This window comes from Patagioenas fasciata, chromosome 1, assembly GCF_037038585.1.
Source record: "Patagioenas fasciata isolate bPatFas1 chromosome 1, bPatFas1.hap1, whole genome shotgun sequence".
NCBI lineage: Eukaryota > Metazoa > Chordata > Aves > Columbiformes > Columbidae > Patagioenas > Patagioenas fasciata.
In genome coordinates this window covers 109,913,586-109,936,517 of record NC_092520.1, presented here as the reverse complement: position 1 = coordinate 109,936,517, position 22,932 = coordinate 109,913,586, and the positions used below count along the sequence as shown (strand labels likewise).

Below are 22,932 nucleotides of genomic sequence, written 5' to 3'. Positions count from 1 at the left end.
GGAAATGGCTTCACACACTGCTACCTTTTTACCAGCATGTTTGAGAACCTGCTGGGGAGGCTATGGGGCTTGAGGTCCCCATCTGGCACAACTCCACCTGCCCAGTCAGGACTGCTGATTTTAACACTTGTCCCATCGGAGAGAAGCTGGGATTGCATGAGCATGGATAGGAGAGGAAGCACCATGTGTGCCCTGTCACACGCACATCTACATGCATGGTCACCCATGCCAATGTGCCCATGCAGGTTGCACCTCCCTTGCACACCAGCATGGCCCACACCGTTTTTACTTCACCTACACTGTTGTGACAAAAAAACCCAAAACAACAAAACACAACCCCAAACAAACAAAAAAACCCAAACAAACCCAAGCAAACAAACAAAAAAACACACAAAAAAACCCCCTAAATCTGCCGTGCATTAAACAGGACAGACTTATACTAATTATCATTTGTGAGTAGGATAAACCTCTCAGTTGTTCTATCTACAGCTGACCCTGGGCAACCCAAGTAATTGCAGTTTTCTCAGTCACAGCTTCCACCTTTCTGAACTTCACAACTTTGGAGCCACTTAGGGGCTTCTCCAGTTTTTTGAGATTTGTAAAAAAACACCATCGTTCCCCAGCTGGTTCCTTTAACATTCTTAGGTGTAAATTACTCAGGTCTGCTGCTGTGAAAGTGTTTTGTGTTAGCAGACATTAGCTCACAGCTTCTCTAATACGGCTGACGAGTTTTCTCCTACAGCTAGAGCACTGCACACATGGTATGGATGCTTCCTCCATATTTGGTCTTAAAGGCAAATATCTAATCATTGCTTTTTGCCTTGTCTCATCATTGTTCATGTCTCCACCATTTACGTGTATGCCTGGCGTACTGATTTTTTTTGTTCCTGCTGTGTTTAAAAATTCATGTTTGTCTGTTACACAGTGACCTTTGATATTTTGTTGGCTCCTCCACCTTTCCTTATCAGTCACCGACATTTTTAGACTCCGATATTTGCTGCCATTTACTTTTGCTTTTTTTCCCATCTGTCGTACATTGATTTTTTTTTTGTAATTACTTCTTTGAGATTTTAGCATGACTCCTTGGTTTTTTTTATTCAGGGCAGCTTTTTGCCCTGCATAGTTGTTTCAGGTCAATGTGAGGGACACAAGGGAGGAGGCCAGGGGTCAGCTCCTAATGTTTTGTTAGCATTGTCCCCTTTAGATTTCTGTTCCCGGTCAGTTATCTGATAGCTGTGTTTATAAAACGTTTCTCTAAAGTTCCATAGATACATATATATATAGATACACATATGTGTGTATATATCTATATATATATATCTTTTAATTCGCTTTCCACAAAATTAAGATAAACACACCACAGCTGCTATTGCTTAAGGAACTGCTAATTTTTAGGTCAGTGATGAACTTTTTTTTTCCCCGTCAGAACGTGGTACAATGTTGATTTCTTGCATATCACAGGCAGGACTTTTTGGATTGAGAAACAACCATTTTCAGAAACTCCAATAAATTTCCATAGCAGGTTCTGTGAGATATCGAACAATCACACCATGGATTTAGGTTACCCACCGATGCTGGTTTTATGCACTGAAGGTGGTGCTTTCAGGAGAAATAAGGCTGATTCTCTAGTGAGATGAAGGGTCCATGTCTGAGGCCCCAGCTTTAGTTGGCGTAGTAAGAATTCAATCTGCAGGCACACCGAGCCCACAGTCCCATGCCAGTTGACAGTCCTGGGGATCTGAGCCGAGACAGCAAAGCCTTGGATGGAAAGCATCACCAGGGCTTGCTCCTTCCCATGCCTGGCAGTGCAGGTGCCAACACCATCCCTCCCAACTCAGCTCTGGATGTACACTGCGTTGCAAACCTGGCAGCAGCAAGCTACTCCGCCAAGATCTGAGTGTGAGCAGGGACATCTGCCTCTGCCTGTTCTGGGCACTAAGGATGTAGAAACATGCACAGAGGTTAGTTGGTGCTGAGGAACTGGGACATTGGCTGGGGGGGAACTCGTTGGCTTTGAAGTCGAAGGATATTTTTAAATGAATGGGTCCCACCCCTCCTGCAGACAGCAGGTGTCACATCCAATTGCAAGGACTGTGGCAAGCTGTGAGGCTGGCCCCATTGAAATCATAGAATCCTGTCCAGCCTGGCCTGGAATGTCTCCAGGGATGGGGCATCTACCACCTCTCTGGGCAACCTGTGTCAGTGTTTCACCACACTCATTGTAAAAAATTTCTTCCTCATGCCTGGCCTGAATCTCCCCTTTTTTAGTTTCAGACCATTGCCCCTTGTCCTATCACAACAGACCCTACTAAAGAGTCTGTCCCCATCTTTCTTATTTCATTCAGAGACTTGGCTGAAGTTCCTCTACAGGAAGTAAATACCCTGGGTGCAAAGTGGGTCTTTCTAATAAGGAAAGCATTGTCCATGGGAAGCACACTATTTCCTGCAGTAGAGTTTTCCATATGCATAGTTAATTTCTGAAATAGTTTATACTCTGGCTCGTCATGATTGGGAGCAGCATAGTCACTATCAAATGGTTACTCTTTAAGCTCTCCTTCCCCAATGTGCAGTGCAGTTCAACAGTCTCTAAAATATTTTGTCTCACTTTTGACCTTAGTCACTCCTGGGCTGAAATTCCTGTTTATCCAGATTACAGGATGATGTAGTAGTATGCAGACATACAGACTGAAATTTGAACACACACTTCAAAAAATGAGAACTGTGTCACTTCCATCAATGCATGCTTTTTCTTTCCATTTAAATGTTAATTAATTAAAAAAAGAAAATAGGCAATACCTGCCAATATGTTTAAAACTAGCCCATTAGAGAAGTCTTTGTGCCTATATGCAATTTATTAAAGATTTTAATAACAGATGTTCATCCAAGAATCATGCATAATAATGATAATCTTAACTAAGTATACAGAAAGCAGATAGACCCAGAATAGATTGTTGGAGTGTGTTGATGTGTTAGACAGTCTAGCAATTTTGGGGATTTATTGAATTTTTTGTCTTGAGAGCTATAAATATTCATAACGTGTGTAGTGGAAACAACAAAGAAAGTTTGAGGCATTATATTTCCTCAGATATTTAGTAAGAATTTTTCTTTGCTTTCCAAGCAGAGCTGCACACTCAACAAGTCTCCACATACTTCGTTTATGCAGTCTTTGTGTCACATCAACTTTTTCTCTCTTGCTTGAGGCTTTTTTGCATGGTAATTGAGCACATCCTTCATGTTATGTGAGCAAAACAAAAATGTGATACCAGTAGAACATAATTACAAAATCTTAATGAGAAGATTTTTTTGTTCAGTCTGTTCATGGGCCAAGTCCAGATCAATGTGCGTGCATCAAGCTTACAAACTGGAACAGACAAATGGGGATCAGAGGAGCTGTGAATTGCACATCTTTTCTCCATCTTTCGGTTGCAGGTGGGAACAGAAGAAATATGGGGACGTGCTGACTGAGAAGCAGTTCTTTCACCATGACAATAGGAAGGGGTGGCAATTTCAGGAGTTCATTTTCTAGAGCTGGAAAGAAGTCAGCTTCTTCACTTCACAGCAATTTACATTACTGTTTTTGTAAAACATCAGTCCATTACAACTAATCCCTGATTTTTATTGAAATTTCAGGTTCACATTAGTTCAACATCTCAAAATAGAGCTCAGTTTAAACAGTTTTGAAAGTTTGTAAATGGATTTCTAACTTCAGATAAAAAAGCAGAAAGAGGTAATATGATAAATCTTTCCACCAGCCTGATGCAATCTAAACAGTGGAGCTGGTAATGAAGAACAGGCAGACAAGCCTTCTGAAATTTTGTTTGAACAGGTTTTAGTACATGTTTTTTTAAACTATTATAGAAATTCAGGATTGAGACCTGGGGTCTTTTTATGTAAACAGTGTGCAACATGTTAATGGGTGATACTATTTGGAGGAAACTTTCCTTGAAACTTAAGTACTTCTGTAAATTCATTTTGGAGGGGCAGTGTCCCATTTCCCTGTAGGAGGGATGGGGAGGATTATTTTCTCTTCTTATATTTCTTGCAAGCATGAGATTCAGCTGCAGAAAGATAGGCATGCTTGGAAGGACTGTGATAAAACAGGGCGGCACTCTGTGGCAGAGCCTCCTTCAGCCATTTTCTCTTGCTACACACCTACTGCTGAAAAAGTAAGGAAGTAAGCGCTATGAAAGCAACTTAGTGCCTCTTTTTAAGTCAGATTCGATAGATGAGAGGGATGTAGTGGCTGGAACACAGCTGCTGTACAATCCTAGATGTCATATTCAGTCACCAGGATCATCTCGGACAGCCACCTACCTCTGTGATCTGTCACCTTCACTGCTGTGGGGGAGGGATGTTTCTGTCCCATTGCAACTGGCAGCACCTGCAACCACACACTGGTACATTGTACTATAAGACCCTCAGCTCCTGGCCACAAGTTGCTACTCTTACAGAGGACACTAATAATTTTGGCTGAAATTAAGATCTATTGTCGTACCTCTTGTAAAGATACTGCAGAAGGTGGTATCTCCAAGCTGAAAAAAGCCTGTCTCTTTTTCTGCAGCCCAAACCTACAATATATACAATGATGGCTGCTGTATTGGCAATCTGTGCTAGCTTTAATTGCTGATATGAGGGATGGGGGAAAGGCGTTTTACAAAGGAAACATTAAAAAGGAAAGCAAGCTCAGACTGTTTACAACATCAACTTCCCCACACTGCGTAAAGTTACCTTCCTAAAACAACAACCACCACCACCACAACCAACCAACCAAACCAAAACAAAAAAACCAAACAGTGAGATATATGGACATAAATTAATTTAAAATCCAAGCGAAACATTTTGTTTTCCTCCCATGCTCTGTTTGTTTAAATTTAATTTTTGTGACTGTTGTAGCAGACACAAGTAAGTAGATGAAGGTGACAGGAAAAACACATGAGAGATGCACTGAGGTTGCTGTCTTAGGGATAAGGTCCTTTCTCCCCCAATATGAGAGCAAAATTGCAATCCTTCATATCTCTATGCTTAGGAACGTATAGGCAATATGGCTTTGAAGGCAAAGCCTGTTTATACTTCAGCTGGTGTGTATGTTCTTGGCTCAGCTGGGGAGCACAAAGATAGCTAAAATACTTTGCACCAGGAGAGAAACTGCATCTAGGAAACTTTGGCATCTATGTGGGGCTTTATTTTGATCTGTGTCTTTGGAGAGTAGATCTGTAACTGTCTTTTTCATGATAAAGCTACTTCTGTGTTTATAGTCGAAGTTGTGGCTTTGGGGCTATGTGTACAGTATTAACTAGTGTTTGTATAGTCAAAGTTTTAGAGTACATTAGGTGCTGTTGTCGTTAGTTACTTTGTTCTTAACAGAAGGATAATGACACAATTTTCCAGTTTCCCTGGCATATTAAACTCAGTGGGAAAAGCATTTACCACAGCATTTACCATGTGCATGTCACATTTTAGCAGTTTATGATCATTTCAGTAGTTTCAGTTGTGAAAAACAACTATTGCATGAGCACAATGGAGACCTTAAGAGACATTCGTTAGACATATTACAGGATTAAATGGAGACGTGCATTCTGTGGGCTCCTACCCATCCCAAACTAATTTTGGGGATTAGGTTAAGAAGTGATCATGCATTCTATGTTATTGAATTCTGGCATTCTGAGTTGAAGCCACCCCCTCACCAGAGCCCTCTTGGAGGCCTGGAGACTGGGCTGGAGAAGAAGGACAACACTGGAGTCACTGTTGCCGGTGGAGAGCAGAATTGTCCTATGGGGTGAATCTTCACAGTGACTCATGAACTATGATTATATTAATTGCACTTAAGATACAGGCCCATGTGTAATTTCTTTGTGTGTGCTTCTTTGAACAAGACTGTGGGACACAGATCAGTGGCATCCATCCTGGCCAGAAGGTCATTGGCAACTGCTATGCACAAGGCAGGTTGGTGCTTTACAAGCACAGTGGGAACAGAGAAGTTCAAAGACTGAGCAGTAGTAAAGGTCAGCGTCTCTTTCATGTTTCCTATCAGATCAGCAACCCAGTCATTTTCATCTCTGCTGTTTGACAACATGAGAGAGACTAGAGCTGAAGGTAGTTCTCAACTGTATCATTTTTCATTCAACAGAATCTTCAAAAGACAGAGTTTTCTTTCTAAGATTTGGCTTTTGTTGTAGGGCATGATTCATACCTTTGGGTTTTAATCTTTTTCAAAACTCTCTAAAAACAGGTTTGGAAAGGAATTTAACTGGAAAAAAGAAAAAAATGCAACAGAAAACAATAATTAGAAAGACTGAATGTGAGAGCAAGCAGAGGTCTAGGGCCATGTCTGGATCTACTGCAGACATGCTGTGGGTGCGATGTGACATATACTCTCAGAGCCCATGGTACTGCATGAGTGGGAAATAACAGTGTTGTAAGACTTTTACATGAGGGCTCACTTGGCTGGCCCCCTAGGTCCATGCCTTCACTGAGCTATATAGACATATCCATCAATGTCCTCTTCAAAGTGGAACAGATTTTTCAAGTTCTAGATATTAAGTATGGGAAAGTTATGTACCTCGGGCTCATGCCTAAGTTTAGCCATCTAAAATTAGCTATGAAACAAGTCGCCTCATTGCCCAGGGTCTGTCTACAGAAAACAGACAGAGGAGCAGCTCCAGAGGACTTACCTCCTCACTCCTCTCAGGCACCTATTTCTGGCCCGGAGAAATCATCCCCAGTGTTGCCTGTCAGCAGCTACCTAGGCAGGTGTCCTGTGCTTGGGAGGCTGTAGTAGATGAGGTGCGTGGCACCTCCATGGCCTAATGCAGACACAGAGAATTGGATTCAATTCATCCAGCTTCAGCTGGCTTTCAGGTGGCTTTTCCCACCTCAGCTATTTACCCTCAGACTGTGCTTTTCACAGGATACAAAATGAGGTGCTATAACATAAGCAGACGTTGAAAGAGTTTAAAGATGTTTACTGGAGAAGCAAATGACATGGACTGAATGTCACTCATATCCCAAAGGGGTGGTCTACCTTAGAAAACTGGAAGTGTTCAAGACTGTGAAGCTGCTGTGAAGCTGATTGCAACTGATCTGGCATGCAGAGCATGAGAATTTATATTTTCAAAACCTATTTTCTCGCTTTGGGGGTTTTTTTCTGTTTTCTCTTTTTGTGCTTTCAGCCTGATGTTTTGAGTCTACACTGAGCCTCTTACAAGCAAAACAAGTCTCAGATCTTCTTTTATGTCTGCTGTAGGAGGCTTTAAAAATAAACTAAATGCCTATTAATCAATGCCAGCATTCCTAGCAATTTCTAATTATGTTGTATCAAAATTATATTGTTTGGAAATGCCCTCTCTAATTAAAATGTACTAATAATTTGAAATGGATTCATTTTCTGACTCTCCCTACTCTGTTAATAAAAACAAAACAGAATCTCTCTCTGTATTCTTCAAATCATTCATATTACTGGAAATTAATATTGGAAAATATTCTCTCAGATGGCTATATTATATCAGAAAATATTATGCTAACATATCATGTTGATAAGCATACAATAAACCCCTGCAGAAATACATTTGAATTAACTAAGTGATATGCAATTATTTTTCTTTTGCATTTATCTTCATTAGGGTTTACTGAAGATGCTCAGTTAGCTAGTATCTCTGTCAATAATCTATAACTGGTTAATCAGACTATGCATTGAGCTATTTCAGCTACATTGTTTTAGTAATCTGCTTAGCTCTTCACTTTTATTACTGCAATAGTCATAACATGATCTTTGTTTACATACTACTATTTTCTTCACCTGAGATGATGATCTTGCACTGGAAGACTGTGCATTGCAGTGTGACACCACTTAATCCCCAGCTTCAGAGTGCAAGTTAAGGAGGTGTTAGGCAAGCCAGAAAAATCCTGTGCCTGGCTGCTGCAGCTGTATAGCTGGAATAAAAGGGAGTTGGAGAGCTTGGAGAATAACTGGTTAGGGTTTGCAGTTCATTAAAGGAAAGATCACCCAGACAAAACACCTGTGGGATTGTAAAAAGAAACACCTGCAAATTATGAGATGTCCAGATACATAAATACATGAATGAGGTGTCCAGATAAATATAAATAAATGCAAATGTAAGTATGTATGTATTTATTTATACCTGTATATACATGCATCTGTATAAAACATATGGACATAAATGTGTATGTATATAAAAGACACACACAGATATACACACATACACATGTGTATATGTGTACACATATACACATGTGTATACAGTTGTGTATATAGATATGTATGCACATGGAAAGAAGGGGTAGTATGGTGAACAGGGTATTGCTTACAACTAGAATTCTAATATGTGCTTATCCTGCAAATAAGGCAATTACCGGGTTAAAACAGTGCAGGACTGACAGAGTATTCTCTGAAATGCCGAGCTTTAGAATGCTGTGGTCTACAGTATGTAGGGAATCAATCAGGTACATGAAGTGTCTCTGGTTTGGGCTGCCAGGCAGATAGACCCCGCTTCACACCCCTTGGTTTCTGGCAGTTTGGTATTCTTGTTACCTCTGCTCCCACCCCAGTGCCCAATTTGTCTGGCTGAAGGCGCCAGGATCCTGATAGGAGATTAGAAAGGGACTCTGGAGCAGTCCCATGGGAATGGGGGATGTACCCTGCCATGCGAAAAGTGGGCTGGGACAGCCTGGGATTGAGGCACCCATCAATTCCCAGAGAGCTGACAGGTACCAAATGGACTGTGGGCAGTGTGAGGTAGATCCTGGAAAAAACAACCAACAGATCAAAATTGTTATAATAATGACCCTAAATAATAACTTGTGAAACCTGTAGATATTTCTTTCTAATTGTATTTTTTTTTTCTTCTGCCATGTTCCTTTAATATGTAGGCTAATCATGATTTAGTTGGAGTGTATATTCCTGCCAGAGCAGGGCTCCAGCAAACAAGAAGCTCTTCTGTTTTCTGGTCCTTTCATGACACACATCAGGTTCAAATAAGTTTGCTTCTTTCATATTCTTGGATTCTAAAGTTTGATTTTCTGAAAGGCTGAAATAGTGAAAAACGAAATTTCAAATAAAAAAACAAAACCATCATCTACATATCTAGCATAGTAAGTAAGAATATTATTTTCTTCAGGAAGGTCACTTAGCAGCTCTGGCTACTTAGCCTGGGTCCATTGAGGTATGAACAACTCTTAATTGCCAGCTACACCACCAAACAGCAACTAAAATGGGCAACATACTCTTTGCAGCTTAAGAAAATATAACAGTCAGTTTGCAGGATGCCAGCGTACTCGCAGTTCAAAAGAAAATGCGTGGCAAAACCTCTTTCCAGTTTCTTTCAACACTGTTCTTGGAATGGGTGTGAACTGCTGTATGTTTTTGAAGAGAAGTTTATGATTGCACTTCCTTTTAATGTTATTTGTACACATACATATTAATGTCAAGCAACACCGTGCCTTGTTGGGTTGATTACAAATTTAACGAACTCAGAATTGATACACATGAAACTGAATTGACCCATGACAGGTGTCTCTGGCTTAAAATGAGAAATCTGTTGAAAACATTGAAACTTTAAATACCAGAAAAAAAATCAGGTTCTTGAATAAAGAAGGATTTTGTTTGTTTGTTTCTTTGTTTTATAAATGGAAGGGACAAGGAAGAATGTAAGAATGTAATGCCTGAGATTTGAGGTCAATAAATAATTTTTTCTTTTTTTTTGTTTTTTTTTTTTTTTTTTTAGGTATAAAGCTATAGTAAGGCCAATGGAGATCCAAGCATCCCATGCACTGATGAAGATTTGTGTGAGAGCTGCTATAATATGGATTGTATCCATGTTGCTTGCTATACCTGAAGCAGTGTTTTCAGATCTGCACCCTTTCCATGAAAAAGGGACTAACAGAACCTTTGTCAGCTGTGCTCCTTACCCACATTCTGATGGGCTGCATCCTAAAATTCACTCAATGGCATCATTTTTGATCTTTTATATCATTCCTCTATCTGTCATTTCAGTATATTATTATTTCATTGCTAAGAATTTGATCCGGAGTGCATACAACATCCCTGTGGAAGGAAACGTGCATGTGAGGAAACAGGTAGAGATTTAACTTTCTTCAAAAATCTACATTCCCCATGAATCTGGGAGTAAAGAATGTGCATACAGGGAAATTTGCACTGGGATAGACTGCATCTGTTGTGCTAATGTTAACAGATTAGGTGGGCTAAAAGAATGGTTGGCACAAGCCATGTCACAGCTCTTAACGGGCAAAGCATCTTATCCAGTTTCTAAGTTCAAAGGGTTTGGCAGGGTGTTTACCATGGCAAACACAGCAGGAGACCCATGCCAAAGCCTGGGAAGGTATTGACTGGTATGCAGGGAAAGAGGCAGAGCTGGGAATGGTGTCTGGAGACTGGAGCTGAGGGCTGACACAGTAGGAAAGCAAAATTCATCAAAGTTACTTTGTCAGAGAGAGGACCTTGGATGAAGTCTTGCTCCATGAAGCAGCCCCTCTTCACAGAGTGGGAAATTCTGGCTCTGTAATTCAGTCCTCTGGACTGAAAAACAAAGAAAAGGAGGTCAAGGGGAGACCTTATCACTCTCTAGGAGAGGGTTAGTCTCTTCTCTCAAATAACAAGTGATTGGACAAGAGGAAATGGTCTCATGTTGTGCCAAGGGGTCTCAGATTGGATATTAGGAAACATTTCTTCACATAAAGGGTTGTCAGGCACTGGAACAGGCTGCCCGGAAAAGAGATTGAGTCACCATCCCTGGAGGTGTTTAAAAGGCACGTAGATGATGTTCTTAGAGATATGTTTTAGTGACAGTGATGGGTTGATGGTTGGACTCAATGATCCTGATTCCAACCAAAATGATTCTAAATGGGACCCAGCAGCGGAAGAGTGGAGGTGGAGAAAGTTCCTTCTGCAAGGGAACCGCAGGGCCAGGAGAACTAGTCAGTCAGGGAGGTACACAGCTACCCCTGGAGAGTGGCAATGCCTCCTGTGCTCGCCACGACTCCAGCTTTCATCTGCTGGTGCTGTGCCATGTTCAGAAACCAGTACAGTCTAGAGGGAGACCTGAGGACTGAAGACCAGAAGAGAACAGTAGCAGGTGCAGAGTGCCCAAGAGGGAGGAAGGAGCAAGACAGTGTGGGGTCCTCACAGATGCACTGAAGCTGTGTGCCTTGTGGTTGGTGTGATCTTTGCAGAAAAGAAAGAAAGAGTCCTCTTCAGGGGGGAAATCCAAATCCTGCATGAGCAACTGGGTGTTTCAGGTGAGTGCTCAAATTTGAGTACAACTGAGACTTAGGTTGTCCAAGTAAGAAAGTAACAGCAAAGTAACTGATTTCTAAAAAGAAAACTTATTTACCTTGACTTATTTACCTTATTTACCTTACCTCTTCCTTTCAACTGAGCTGTGCTTCAACCTAAACTGAACTGACACAAGCCACTCTACAGCTGAACAAAGGTCCACATAATTGCACCCAACTGACATCTCCACCTTGGGCTGACCTAATGCAATCATCTCATGTGGCCTTCAGCTGCTAAAGTGAAACAGCAGGCCTGGAAAGCTGTGTTTTCTGCCCATTAAATGATGTGTGATCCATGAAATCCTTATCCTTTTCCACTTCTGAATGTGTGTAAATCTTTCTTCCCTGCAGGCTGTTTTTCTGCTGATTTGGTGACTGTTCAGATTAGTAACAATAAAACAAGTAGTAAAAGAAGCCATTTCCCCCCTTTGGTTTTGGGGAGAGAACTCTAAAGAAAGCAATAGGCCAGGCTGCAGTCTAGCACCGTTGGTCCATCATTCCCATCCTGCAGTGCATTCAGGAGCTATAGGTCTCCATCTGAGATAACTGATATCGATTTCTTTATTGCGTTGCTTCCTTTCTTCATAGTGCAGATGTGGCCTCAACAGCCCTATATCGAATTAAAGATACATTTAAAAAGAATATATGGTTTAGCCAAGGAGAACCCTTCCTCTAAGGATTTAATTTTTAGCCTGCTCTCTGGAGACATTATCATCTGGTACATGTCAATCCTTCCCAAGCTCAATGGCTGATTTTTGGTCGATACCATTAACGGGGCACAAAATAAAGTCAAAACGGTCTTGTGAGGTCTCTCCTGCCTTCTTCCTGCTTGCAGCTGCCCTGAGGAAAGATCAGCCTGTGTGAGCTGTTGAGTTTCTGATGTGCCTGTGCAGCTTGGAAGGGGAGTGAGGATGGGGAAGTGTCCCAGGAGGGGCACCACAGCTGCACCAGGGCAGGAACAAGGGCAGAGGGCTGGGGCTAAGGGCAGTTTCAGGCCATTCAGGTTTTCCTCAAATACAGGGAGCAAACTGCAACAAATTCCCTAGGAGTGACTGCAAAAATGTGCAGGGATTACCAGAGAAGAGAATATTTATGAAACCCTGAAAATTTAGTGGTTACACTTTCTGTGCCTACAAACATCTATCTGCAAAACCTCTTCCAGGGAACAGTGTATTTCAGCACATCTTTCTGGGCAACTCTGTCTGTCCTCTCCTTTCGGGTGACCTTTGTCAGGATCTTGTCTTCATTAGGAAGAAAGATGTGTTTTTCAGTGTCATGGATATCTTAGCGTGCAGCGCTGGTGGACAAAAGACAAGGTACAGTTTACCTCAGCTCCCCTCAGTTGAGCAATACTTTTGGGTTGACTCCAAGCCTGTATACTTAAGTAAAACAAAAGTGTGGCTAGTTTGCATAAGGGTTATGCTGTGTGCTAGCTGACACTGTAAAAACACCTTTCCCTGACAAAACTCAAATTATGCTGAGGGGTGGTCATCCACCTGTTCAGCACCTACATCTGCCTTCTCCTTGTGTCCCCACTTCTTTCAGCTGAAGGGTCCAGCTTGCCTCTGCCTTCGTCTTTCTCCAAGTACAGATTTTCCTCTCTTGGTTTCTTCAGCTCTTTTGGCCTCTGAGTGAAGCTGGTCTCTAAGGACCGTGAGCTGTTTGCAACACTTTTGTGTACATATACCATATGGCCCCAAGGCAGAAAGTCCTGCCTCTAGGTTCTGTGAAATATGCCAGACCCCTACCCCATAATTAATAATAATAACAACAGCAATAGTAATAAGTTGATATATATAAATTACGTAAGAACGTGTGTATTATATGGGGATAACTAATGTAGGTGTCTGCACTTTTTTTGCCTAAGCTTGGATTTTACAAAATGACAAACCATTGGAGCTTTATACCTAAACAGGAAAGGAACGACTACTTCCTTGTGTAATAAATTTTCAGAATTACTTGTTTTTAGGGGAAGGGGACTGAGGAGAAACAAGGAGGGTTCTTGACCCTGTTTATGTTAACCTGTGGTCCAGGTTGCCCTGCTCTGTCTTTACACCTGACACGCACTTGCCCCAAAGCTGCAGCACTGGGAAAAACAGCTACTGATGTGAACTAGGAATAGCTGCTAATCTGCATTTCTCTTTCTTCTTACAGATCGAATCACGTAAGCGTCTGGCCAGGACAGTACTGGTCTTTGTGTGCCTCTTTGCCTTCTGCTGGCTCCCCACTCACATCATCTATTTATACCGATCCTACCACTATTCAGAGGTGGACACCTCAGTGCTGCATTTCATTGCCAGCATCTGCGCTCGGATCCTGGCATTCACTAACTCGTGTGTCAACCCATTTGCTCTCTACTTGCTCAGCAAGAGCTTTCGGAAACAGTTCAACAACCAGCTGTTCTGCTGCAGAGCTCGACTCCTCATCCGGTCCCAGAGCATGGCCAGGAGCACCACACGAATGACCTCCCTCAAGAGCACCAACCATTCCCTGGCCACCTTCAGCCTTATCAATGGCAACCATGTATGCCACGAAGGCTACGTCTAAAGGGCACAGTCAGGGGCAACCACATCACGTACCTGGTGTGGCTGCTTGGTTTTGGTCCATGGGGATGGTGAGTAGCACACACACAGACACATGCACACGTGTGTGCAAGGAAGTCTGATGTGCTCAGAGAACTCAGAGGAGCTTAAAGGATCCAACATTTCATCCTGGGCTGAAGCTGAAGCATCCATCATCTCATCCTGGACCGAGACATTGCCAAAGCAGCAGATCATTAAGCACCAGCCCACAGGAACTCCTCAGGAAGCGCTGTGTTGCTTCAAAACCTGCTGCTTTTATTGAGAGCAAAGTGAGCATCTTAAGATCAAATCTAGTTTGGCTCTGCAGATTTTTTGTTACTTTCTGCTCAATTCTGAACTTGGGCAGACTTACAGCAGTGACAAATTCCATACTGGGTGCACAAAATTTGTCAGAACAGTTGCATCCAGTAGTTTGTGGTGTAATATATTTTGACACCAAAATAAATACATTTAAATAAGGTAAATACTTTTACAAATGAGTTCAGTGTAGGTCATTTATGGACTTCAAAAGTATTTATTATTGTTCTGAGTACAGTATTAATTCATGGTATAAAAGATATCAAGAGTTTACTGGGCTAAATCAGTAGACTCATCTGAAATGAGCAGTATCTTGCACCACATCAATGTGAAAGCAGTAACCTGAATAAATGTGAGTTGGAATATGTTTACAGTTTTCAAATGTGTGAGCTTTTGCCATGTTGTAGAGGAAACAGCAAAGCATTTTCCTCACTGATTTGCCCTTCCTGTCTTCAAGGTGTGATATAGCAAAAGTTTAACACCTACAGTGCAGCACAAAACTTTAGATAGTTTTGGTTAAGAGCAGGTAATTAACAGAAAATTAAGCACATCTGTCTTTATGCAGTAGTGCTTTGTAAAACACCCTAGATTTACAAGCCACAGGTTTTTCCCTTCTGTCTTCACAGAAATCTGTGGAGACAGAGTGCTAAAATGGGACAACAGACTGGAGAAGCAGGTCTTCTGTAATGTTCACTCCAGAGCAGTTCCTGTGCCAGGTATCAGCTCTTCAGAAACAGGAGCACAGTGTCCCACAGATAAAAACTCTTGAAGTGCGTGGGCTATAGGACAGGCAATGCAGCTGCACACCTGATAAAGGAAGCTGCTGCAAAATGAGGCCATAAAGCAATCAATGTAGCAGAATATTGAGTTTTTAATGGCCCTCATCCTCTCTGATGATAATCCTTTTCCTTACCACAGCAAAAGAAAAATGAAAACTAGTAAGACTCTGTGTTGCACTTGCTCTGTGAACGTAGATGAAGTCTTATGTGCAGTGTAAAAACACTCAGCCCTGCATCTGCAGCTGTCCAGGGATGCTGGTGGGAGCTATTGTCTCCAGGGACCACAAAAGGGCTGTGATGCCAAAGGCAGAGCTCTGAAAACTCTAACTGATTTTGCCTTTGGAAGAGGCATCTCTGTATGAGGTTCAACACACAGGTACACGAGCTCAGCTTGTGACCACACCACCATGCTGATGGGCTGATAAGGGCTGTCTTGCCCTATTCCCCCCCATCTGTGGGCACCACCACCCGTGTCACCCCCTCCTGCAGGCATGAGTGCCCCCATGCCCCAATCAGCCTGAACGCTGTTGTGATGGGGTTATTTTACAGCTGAGGCAATTCCCTTGCTTAGCCGACTGGGTAGCTATGATGTAAATTTAAATTTACTGGGCTATGTGAGGTCCTCATTTCCTGAAAGTTTCAGCAGGATGGCCCTTCCCCTGAGCTTTAACATGAAGCTACATACAGTACCAGAAGCCCAGTCTGCAGCTATTTCATAAAGTTTTGTCAAGTTTTGAGCTACTTTCTAATTGCAAAATGAAAAAATTTTATCTGGCCTGAGTAATTTTTGTTGAATATTTTCTTCAGCCTTGAAAGAATTTAATCAAAGGCAAGCAGGAATTACATACTTCAGCAGCAGCCACACCATCTGTGCTACATGATGTGTCCTCCTGTTTGATAACGAACAAGAGACTCCGGTAGTTTCTGAATTTTTGTTTCTGAAGGAGAGAGCACAGCTGTGATGTGGGAAGATCACAACTATGAGGAAAAGAGCATTGCTATAGCTTCCTCAGGGTTAAGCTGAATACGCACCCCACCTCGCTGATAAACATGTTATTTTGAACACAGGAAAGTTATGAAAATTCAGCACCATGGGATTAAATAACTGCTATTGATTTTATCGTTTTCTTCCTAACGGAGTTAGTGACTCCTTGGAGGAAAGAAAAGATGGTTTTGGCTCTGATCTGGAAAGTGCTTTCCAGAGCTGCAGCTGCAGGTGTCCACATGTGTCACAGCTTCACCATTGCTTAATTTTCTTAGTATTGTTTTCTCTTCAGAGGTGACAGGCAAAAATTCAGGAAAGTTCCATGCAAAATGTAATCCTTTCATCAGAATCTAAGATACTTACAACTTATTTCAATTTTTAGCAATTTAAACCAAGTCTTTTCAGATGAGATGTAAATTTTCAGTAACATTCTTAATTTTATTTAGACTCCTGTTCTCCCTTCTAATATCTCTAAGAAAATTAGGTGGTTCTGTGAAAAAAAAAAAAAAAATTGAAAAGGGTTCCTTGCAAAAAAAGTACTTTGGCATGTATTTCACAAAATTACAGTATTTTTTTAATACCATAGACATTGCAAATCTGAGGTTGGAATGATTTCTGTTTCATCCTTGTATTAAAACAATGAAAAATGTCAATACAGCAGTCGAGGTCATGAAAAGACAATTCAAGAAAGTTTTCTGAAATTTCCCAGCACATAATTGAAATATTTGTAGCTGTAATTGGTTTTGTTGGTTTCGATTTGTGGGGTTTTGTTTTGTTTTGTTTTGTTTTTTGTTCCCACTCCTTGTCTCATTACCTTGGTTTCAAAAACATGATGTACTTCACACTGCTGCAACAGCCTAATCCCTTATCTAGATCTGTCTCAGTGTTTGCTGGCACACCTGCCGCACTGATTTTTTCAACCTGGAGCATAGTCTGAAGCATTTCATGTGTTTGACATATTTTCAAAGTGCCCAAGATAAAACCTCTGCTTGGGCAGGCAGCTACAGAGCTGCACGCTACATCCTTCGCTCCTGGGAGGCTGAGGAATTCTCTGGTTCTGATCCAGACACCCCCAAAACTGGAAACATGTGAAATTCTCCTGGAACCAAATAGCCTTTTGGGTTTGGTTTCGCTGTCCTTCCATCTGACACGTGGCAGTTGTGTCATGTTCAACCAGCTGCAGGGTGTGGGTGGGGGAAAAATGGTCTCTGGGTCAGGATGCTGTACGTTTCACACCAGGGGAGTATTGCTATTTACCGCAGCGCAGTCATGCTCTCACCCCTGGTCAGAAGTACTACAGGTCAGAGGGTTATTAAAAATATGTAGCTGTCATTATATGAATCGGTGTGAAATATGAAACTGATATTTGACAGGGACATGTTGAATTATGTCCATGATTTCTCAGGAGAATCTGAATAAGATGAAACAGTGTTCTTCATTATGTATTTGAATTTCCTGAGAGTCCTGATTTCCCTTTGCTCCCACTGAATGTAGTGGGAGACGATGCTGAGTAAACCACAGCTTTCAGCTGTTCTTGCTTTAGTTTAGAATTATTCAGCACATTTTGGGTCTAAAATGATTTCTTATAAGTTTGGAAAATTACTACAAAGCATCAAAAAGTATAGAAATTTCCTAATACTGACACCAGGTAAAGGATTAGAAGTTCCTCAGCACTGCCTACAAGGAACATTTGTGTTGCAGTGTTTCCAAATATTGCCTTGTAGGAAGTGTTTAAGTATGAAAAATCAAAGATGCATGATTCTGCTGCATGGCAACAATAGTTGTAGCCAAGAAAAAAAAGCCTCCTGGTGGACAGGAAGGGTTGTATTGTTGAACACAAATATTTATTTATGGAAATATTTGTTGAACACAAATATTTATTTTATTGGGAAAAAAAATATATATAAGGTAATGAATTTTTGTTTTAACAAAAAAAAAAAAAAAAAAGTTGAAGAGCTTCTGTTTACCTAACAAAAAATACCAGGATATTTGCTATTGATACACGTAATCCTGATTCCCCCAATTAGCTTGATTTATATGGAATGAATGTTAAAAAACTGAAAGATCAGAGTTTTATGCATGGTTTGGCAGAAATAATATACCTGCTTCCTCATTATTCTGACAAAATACAATTTTTTTACAGTAGAAAACCATCTGTGTGTATTCAGTTGGGAAAAACCTGTCTTTCAACCTTCTTTAAAGGGAAGCTTGGTGCTGCTTATCTGAGCAGTAAGCAATCCCCTGAATGTTAGCTGCATGGCTCATCCTAAGTGCTAGGCACCATGATGATAACAGAGAAGTTCATCCTCTCCGTCCTGGGAAATCACGGCAGGTGATAGACCTGTATCATTCACAATAAATCATTAGAGATTTATTATATTGCCCTTTCCAAGAGGAATAGAGCAGCAGTTCAAGGAGGTGAGGAAATATTTAGATGGAATTATTTAAAACAGAAAGTTTTCTCTGCCTTTACTGAAATATTTGTGCTATTCTTACTCCTTTTTTATTGTTTTATTTTTATGACACCATCTTTACACACGATATACTATATTTTAAACCTGAAAAAAAGGTGCATGTAAAGAGATAGTTGATTTGGATATTCTGTAAGCTGAAATTTTAGGAACAGAAAAGTTGTCATTGGGCTATAAAATGAATTCCATCTTGGGTAGCTACAGACACCCCTCACAAGAGAGTCCAGCCAGCCTGCAACTGGGTCTCTGTGGTGGATGGTGAGGTGGATGAGCTTTTCTTGCTGCAGCCCTCCCTAGCACATGATATCTTTTGCCCATGGCCTATCCAACACGCACATGCCACAGCCAGGCTGCTCCCCCAAAGCCAGCAGCCCTGCGCCAGCTGCCTGCCCACACACCTCTTCTGAAAAGACCACCTTGTCCCCAGCCCCTCTCTCTTCCCAAAAGACCCGGCAGGGTTTTGTCCCTACTCATCCTGACTTCAGCTGGATGAAGAGGTGCTAGTCATCTCCAAATCACACTCCAAGTACCCCATGTGCAGTTAACTTGGGTCCATGTTACAGATCTCCTGTAACTTATTTGTCGTCTGTAACAGTTTCCCTCGGGAGCTCAAAGTTTAACTGCAAAGGCCACCTTGCAGGGCTCAATACCTTGAAATTGATGGAGTTGGATGTGGATTCACACTTAACCCATGAGTCCTCACCCAGATAAGGTGTCCATGCAGGTCATGCCACAAAAGGGATGAAAGAGTCCCCTTTGGAAAGAATCCCCCATGTGAAAATCTGTCATTGCTAGGTGAATGGATGAGTATTTATGTGACTACCTTGCACTTCATAATAATTGATCACTGCAATTGGAAAATCTTTTAAGAACAGAGACTGAATAGCACTCTGCTTAACGCTAAGATTATCAAAGAAGGGTATATCTAATTTTATACTAAAATCACATCCAAAACTCATTTTAAAGTACCTCATTGCCTGTTTATCGAAATAGCTACTTGAAATTATTTCTGTGATTAGTTTGATTATTTTACCATAAGTGGATATGGATTAAAGAGAATTAAACATAGAATTCTTTTGAAATAAAGGATCTAATCTATCTTAATGAAAATTAATTATACTGAATGGTTAAAAAGCCTGACTTATGCTGAACATCTCTTTGTAAGTGTGTTTTCAAGGCAAGTCAGTCCCTCAGGTCCATTCAGTATGTTGCCTTGAAGTAGACGGACCTTGCGTTTGTGTCAGCATTTCCAGCTCTGGAGTCAGTGTATTACAGCTGTTCACACCACCATCTCCCTATACCCCTGCAGTTATTTTTTAGTGGGAGCTGGTCTTGACACTAATCTCTGCACCATGAGGTAGAGAATGATTGTAACACCTGCCTCTCAAACAAGTCTTCTCATCCAAAAAGTTCAACGAATTTTGCAAAACAATAGTGATGTTTCCATCCATGTTTTATGACTCACCTAGTACCAAGCCAAAGCACATAGAAATGGATGGCCTACTGTCCCCAGAAGTCAGCAACAAAGTTGACCATAGTCCCCAGAGGTGAGGTACCTCTCTCCTACCTGTTGCCCTGAAAAATCAGGCACCCAGCCTCAGCGAGTTGCCATCTTTTCTCCACTGGAGATGGACAAGCACATCCAGTGCACATCATACCTCCTATTTCAGACACCTCCCTTCGCACAAAACACAGTATCCCTTCTCTCAGCACTCAGACCAATTCTAGATGACAAGCGCAGGTGAGATGCCTAACTTTTAAATAGCTGATGTCTGTCCATCTAAGTCCCACCACACCTCTCACAAGTCTCATCCCAGGGCCCCTCGCTGTCCTGCCATGCTTCCATGCTGGCCAGCAGAAGGTCAAACACGATACCCCATTCTCCTTTTCTTACTAACTGCTGCCTACAGCCCTGTCACCACCATCTGATGCCACATTGGGCAGGGTGTTAAGGTGGTTTAACAAGGAGAAAGGGGCTTTTATTCCCAAGTCATCTTAATGAGGCACATAGGAGACCTCTTCAGATGGTGGTTCAGGCCTTGGCTGACTCCCTGAGCTGTATATCTCCCTACTGGCATGATAGAGGGAACTTGCTGTGAATACACTCCTGATGACCACAGTCATCCCTTGAGATTACTCTGATTGATGTCCAGAAGTGGTGCTCTTTGGGCAAGATAGGTGCATTTCTTACTGTAAGTGTTGTGTTGCATTTCAGGGAATAGGTAAACTGTGCTCTGCAATCTGAGGGATTGAGTTTAGGTTGAAAAAAACTTTAAAAACACTTCCCTTACTCAGTGATTAGGAGTCTTCAAGAGGAACTGATCTGTTTCCAAGAAGCAGAGCCCTATGAATGGCAGGTGAACACTGAAGTCCAGATGGGCATTTCCAGTTCTATTGGTTGCTCCTGGAAGAAATATCAGTCTAGAACAAGCCAGGACTTGATTCAGGAAGCTTGGCAATCCATTACTCTGACATGCACTTAAAAAATATCTTAACAAGACCACACAGTGTTTGTTTTTTATAAAAATTATGACAGAGAAAAGCAGTTAGTTACATGTCATAGACTGGCTTTACCAGCAGTGCACTCTGAAGACAGCTGAAGACACAATCTGCTTCATATCAGTTTCCAAGTGCATGTGTGCAAAAGCTTTGTTATGAACTACAAGGCTGTACATATTTCATATAGTGTGTGTAAATTTAGTATCGTCTATGAATATTATTTGTTGTTTTGTAAAGTAATGTATGTATGCATTCAGCCATCTGTATAGAATGCAAATGCCTTCAAATGTTGTATACAAAGGCAAGGCAGTTTATTTTACTTGAAACACGCATTTCTTTTTCTTTTCCAGAGGCTGTGTAGTCTGGTGTGAAAAGCACTGAAAACTAATTCCCTCATCAAATGAAAATCTGCATAAATGTTAAATGTTTCCACTTCCTTGAAATAACATTTAGAATGAAATATAGAAGAAAAAAAAAAGTCAAAAAGTGAAAGAATGCATTTTAATTTGATGTTTTTTCTTTGCCTTTGGATATATTTTCTGATTTTATATACCATGATTTAAAAAATGCTCATAAATGGCCTCTAGAGAAATATGGAGTCAAACTGAGCACTCTGTCAAAAGTTAAATACTGAAATACACAAAGCTGACAGCTAATAAAGCATGATAGACAAAATAAGAAGGCTTTTGTTGCTTTCCAGTCAGAAAAAAAAAATCTCATTTCATAAGCATTTTTATTCACTTGCTTTTTTTGTCAATTTTCAAGCATTAGACCAAAACCAAAACCAACAACAACAAAAAACCACACAAAATAAAACAAAACACACAAATAAACAGGATTTATCTTTTCCTGGTGAGTATCCTCATCCCAGATTCATTTTGCTCCCGTGATCAACACTGGACTGACAACAGATGTACAGACCCTAAGGACTTGACAGAGGTTTTTATAAATTTTTGTTACTCCCATTTCTGCCACCAGCAGCAACAGAGATGCAGATGCAGCATGAGGGGGCTGTAGATGTAGCAGGGGACAGAGGAGGCCACAGCAATAAACAGCCATGAAAAGCTGCAGTCGGTGTCTCCTATAAAAACAAAAGTCTCAGAGCAATTGTGTTAGAATAATTGAATGTGCCTAACAATTATTGGCTGTGAAACTCAGCTGCATTAGTTTCATTAATTAAAGGAAAAATACAATGGCATGTTATGGAAGCTCTCCTGTGCTACATTGGCATCAGTGAGGTTTGCATCTGGCTCACCAGAAAGAAACTGTGAGTGGCCTTTGCTTTAACATCCACATTACTTCGAACATCTGTGACATAACAGTTCTGTCTCTCCAAGAACCAATTGCAGCTTGAAGGGGACAGTGCTGTTGTTGAGCGTTATTGCACTTGAGGTCATCACTCCATTCCACCAAGCTTTTAAACATCCCCATTACAAACAACACCATGGGTAAGAGTGCTGCATGGACAGAAAGTCAAACTAACAAATGGGGGTTTTTTGGGTCTTTCATACCTCGGTTTCTTCTGCTTGGTATTGTTTAATTCAGATTTATATTGCTGCTCACAGTTTGCTTCATGTTTGACTTACTATTAATAATGTTATTTAAAGCATAAACAGTATAGGTAACTGACAAAAGACTGTTTATTGAAGGAATTCTCTCAACACATTTGCTCTATCCATCATTTAAAGCTTGAATTTCTTTTTTCATCCTGTTGGTTACAGTTCTGCTATAAATTATTACATAACACCGTTTCTGATGTTGCTTTTTTGTGCAAGTGATCAGTGTATTACAATAATAAACACCATGAAATAAGCAGAATACTGCATTTGAGTGGTATTTTCAGGCAGTAGGGGTATCAAAACTCAGACCTTTCACTGTGAATTTGACGTGAAAAGGTATAGAGTCCAATACTCTCCCATTCAATTTTTTTGTTGCTTTCAGTGTAGCACATTGTGCACAAATTGGAAAGTCTCTGTTACTCCTTGGAAAACCTGAAGCATGGAGAAAAGTAT

At 41.1% G+C, this 22,932-nt stretch overlaps 1 protein-coding gene across 1 annotated transcript in view; it reads left to right on the top strand.

The window, feature by feature from the left end:
- The window catches only part of GRPR (gastrin releasing peptide receptor), a 31,921-nt gene extending 9,206 nt beyond the window's left edge, over window positions 1-22,715 (top strand). Inside the window, exons 2-3 of the mRNA XM_071812752.1 lie at window positions 9,741-10,092; window positions 13,462-22,715. Coding sequence (XP_071668853.1) covers window positions 9,741-10,092; window positions 13,462-13,854 — 745 coding nt within the window. The 3' untranslated portion in view covers window positions 13,855-22,715. The remainder of the gene's footprint in view (window positions 1-9,740; window positions 10,093-13,461) is intronic.
- The last annotated feature ends 217 nt before the right edge of the window (window positions 22,716-22,932 follow it).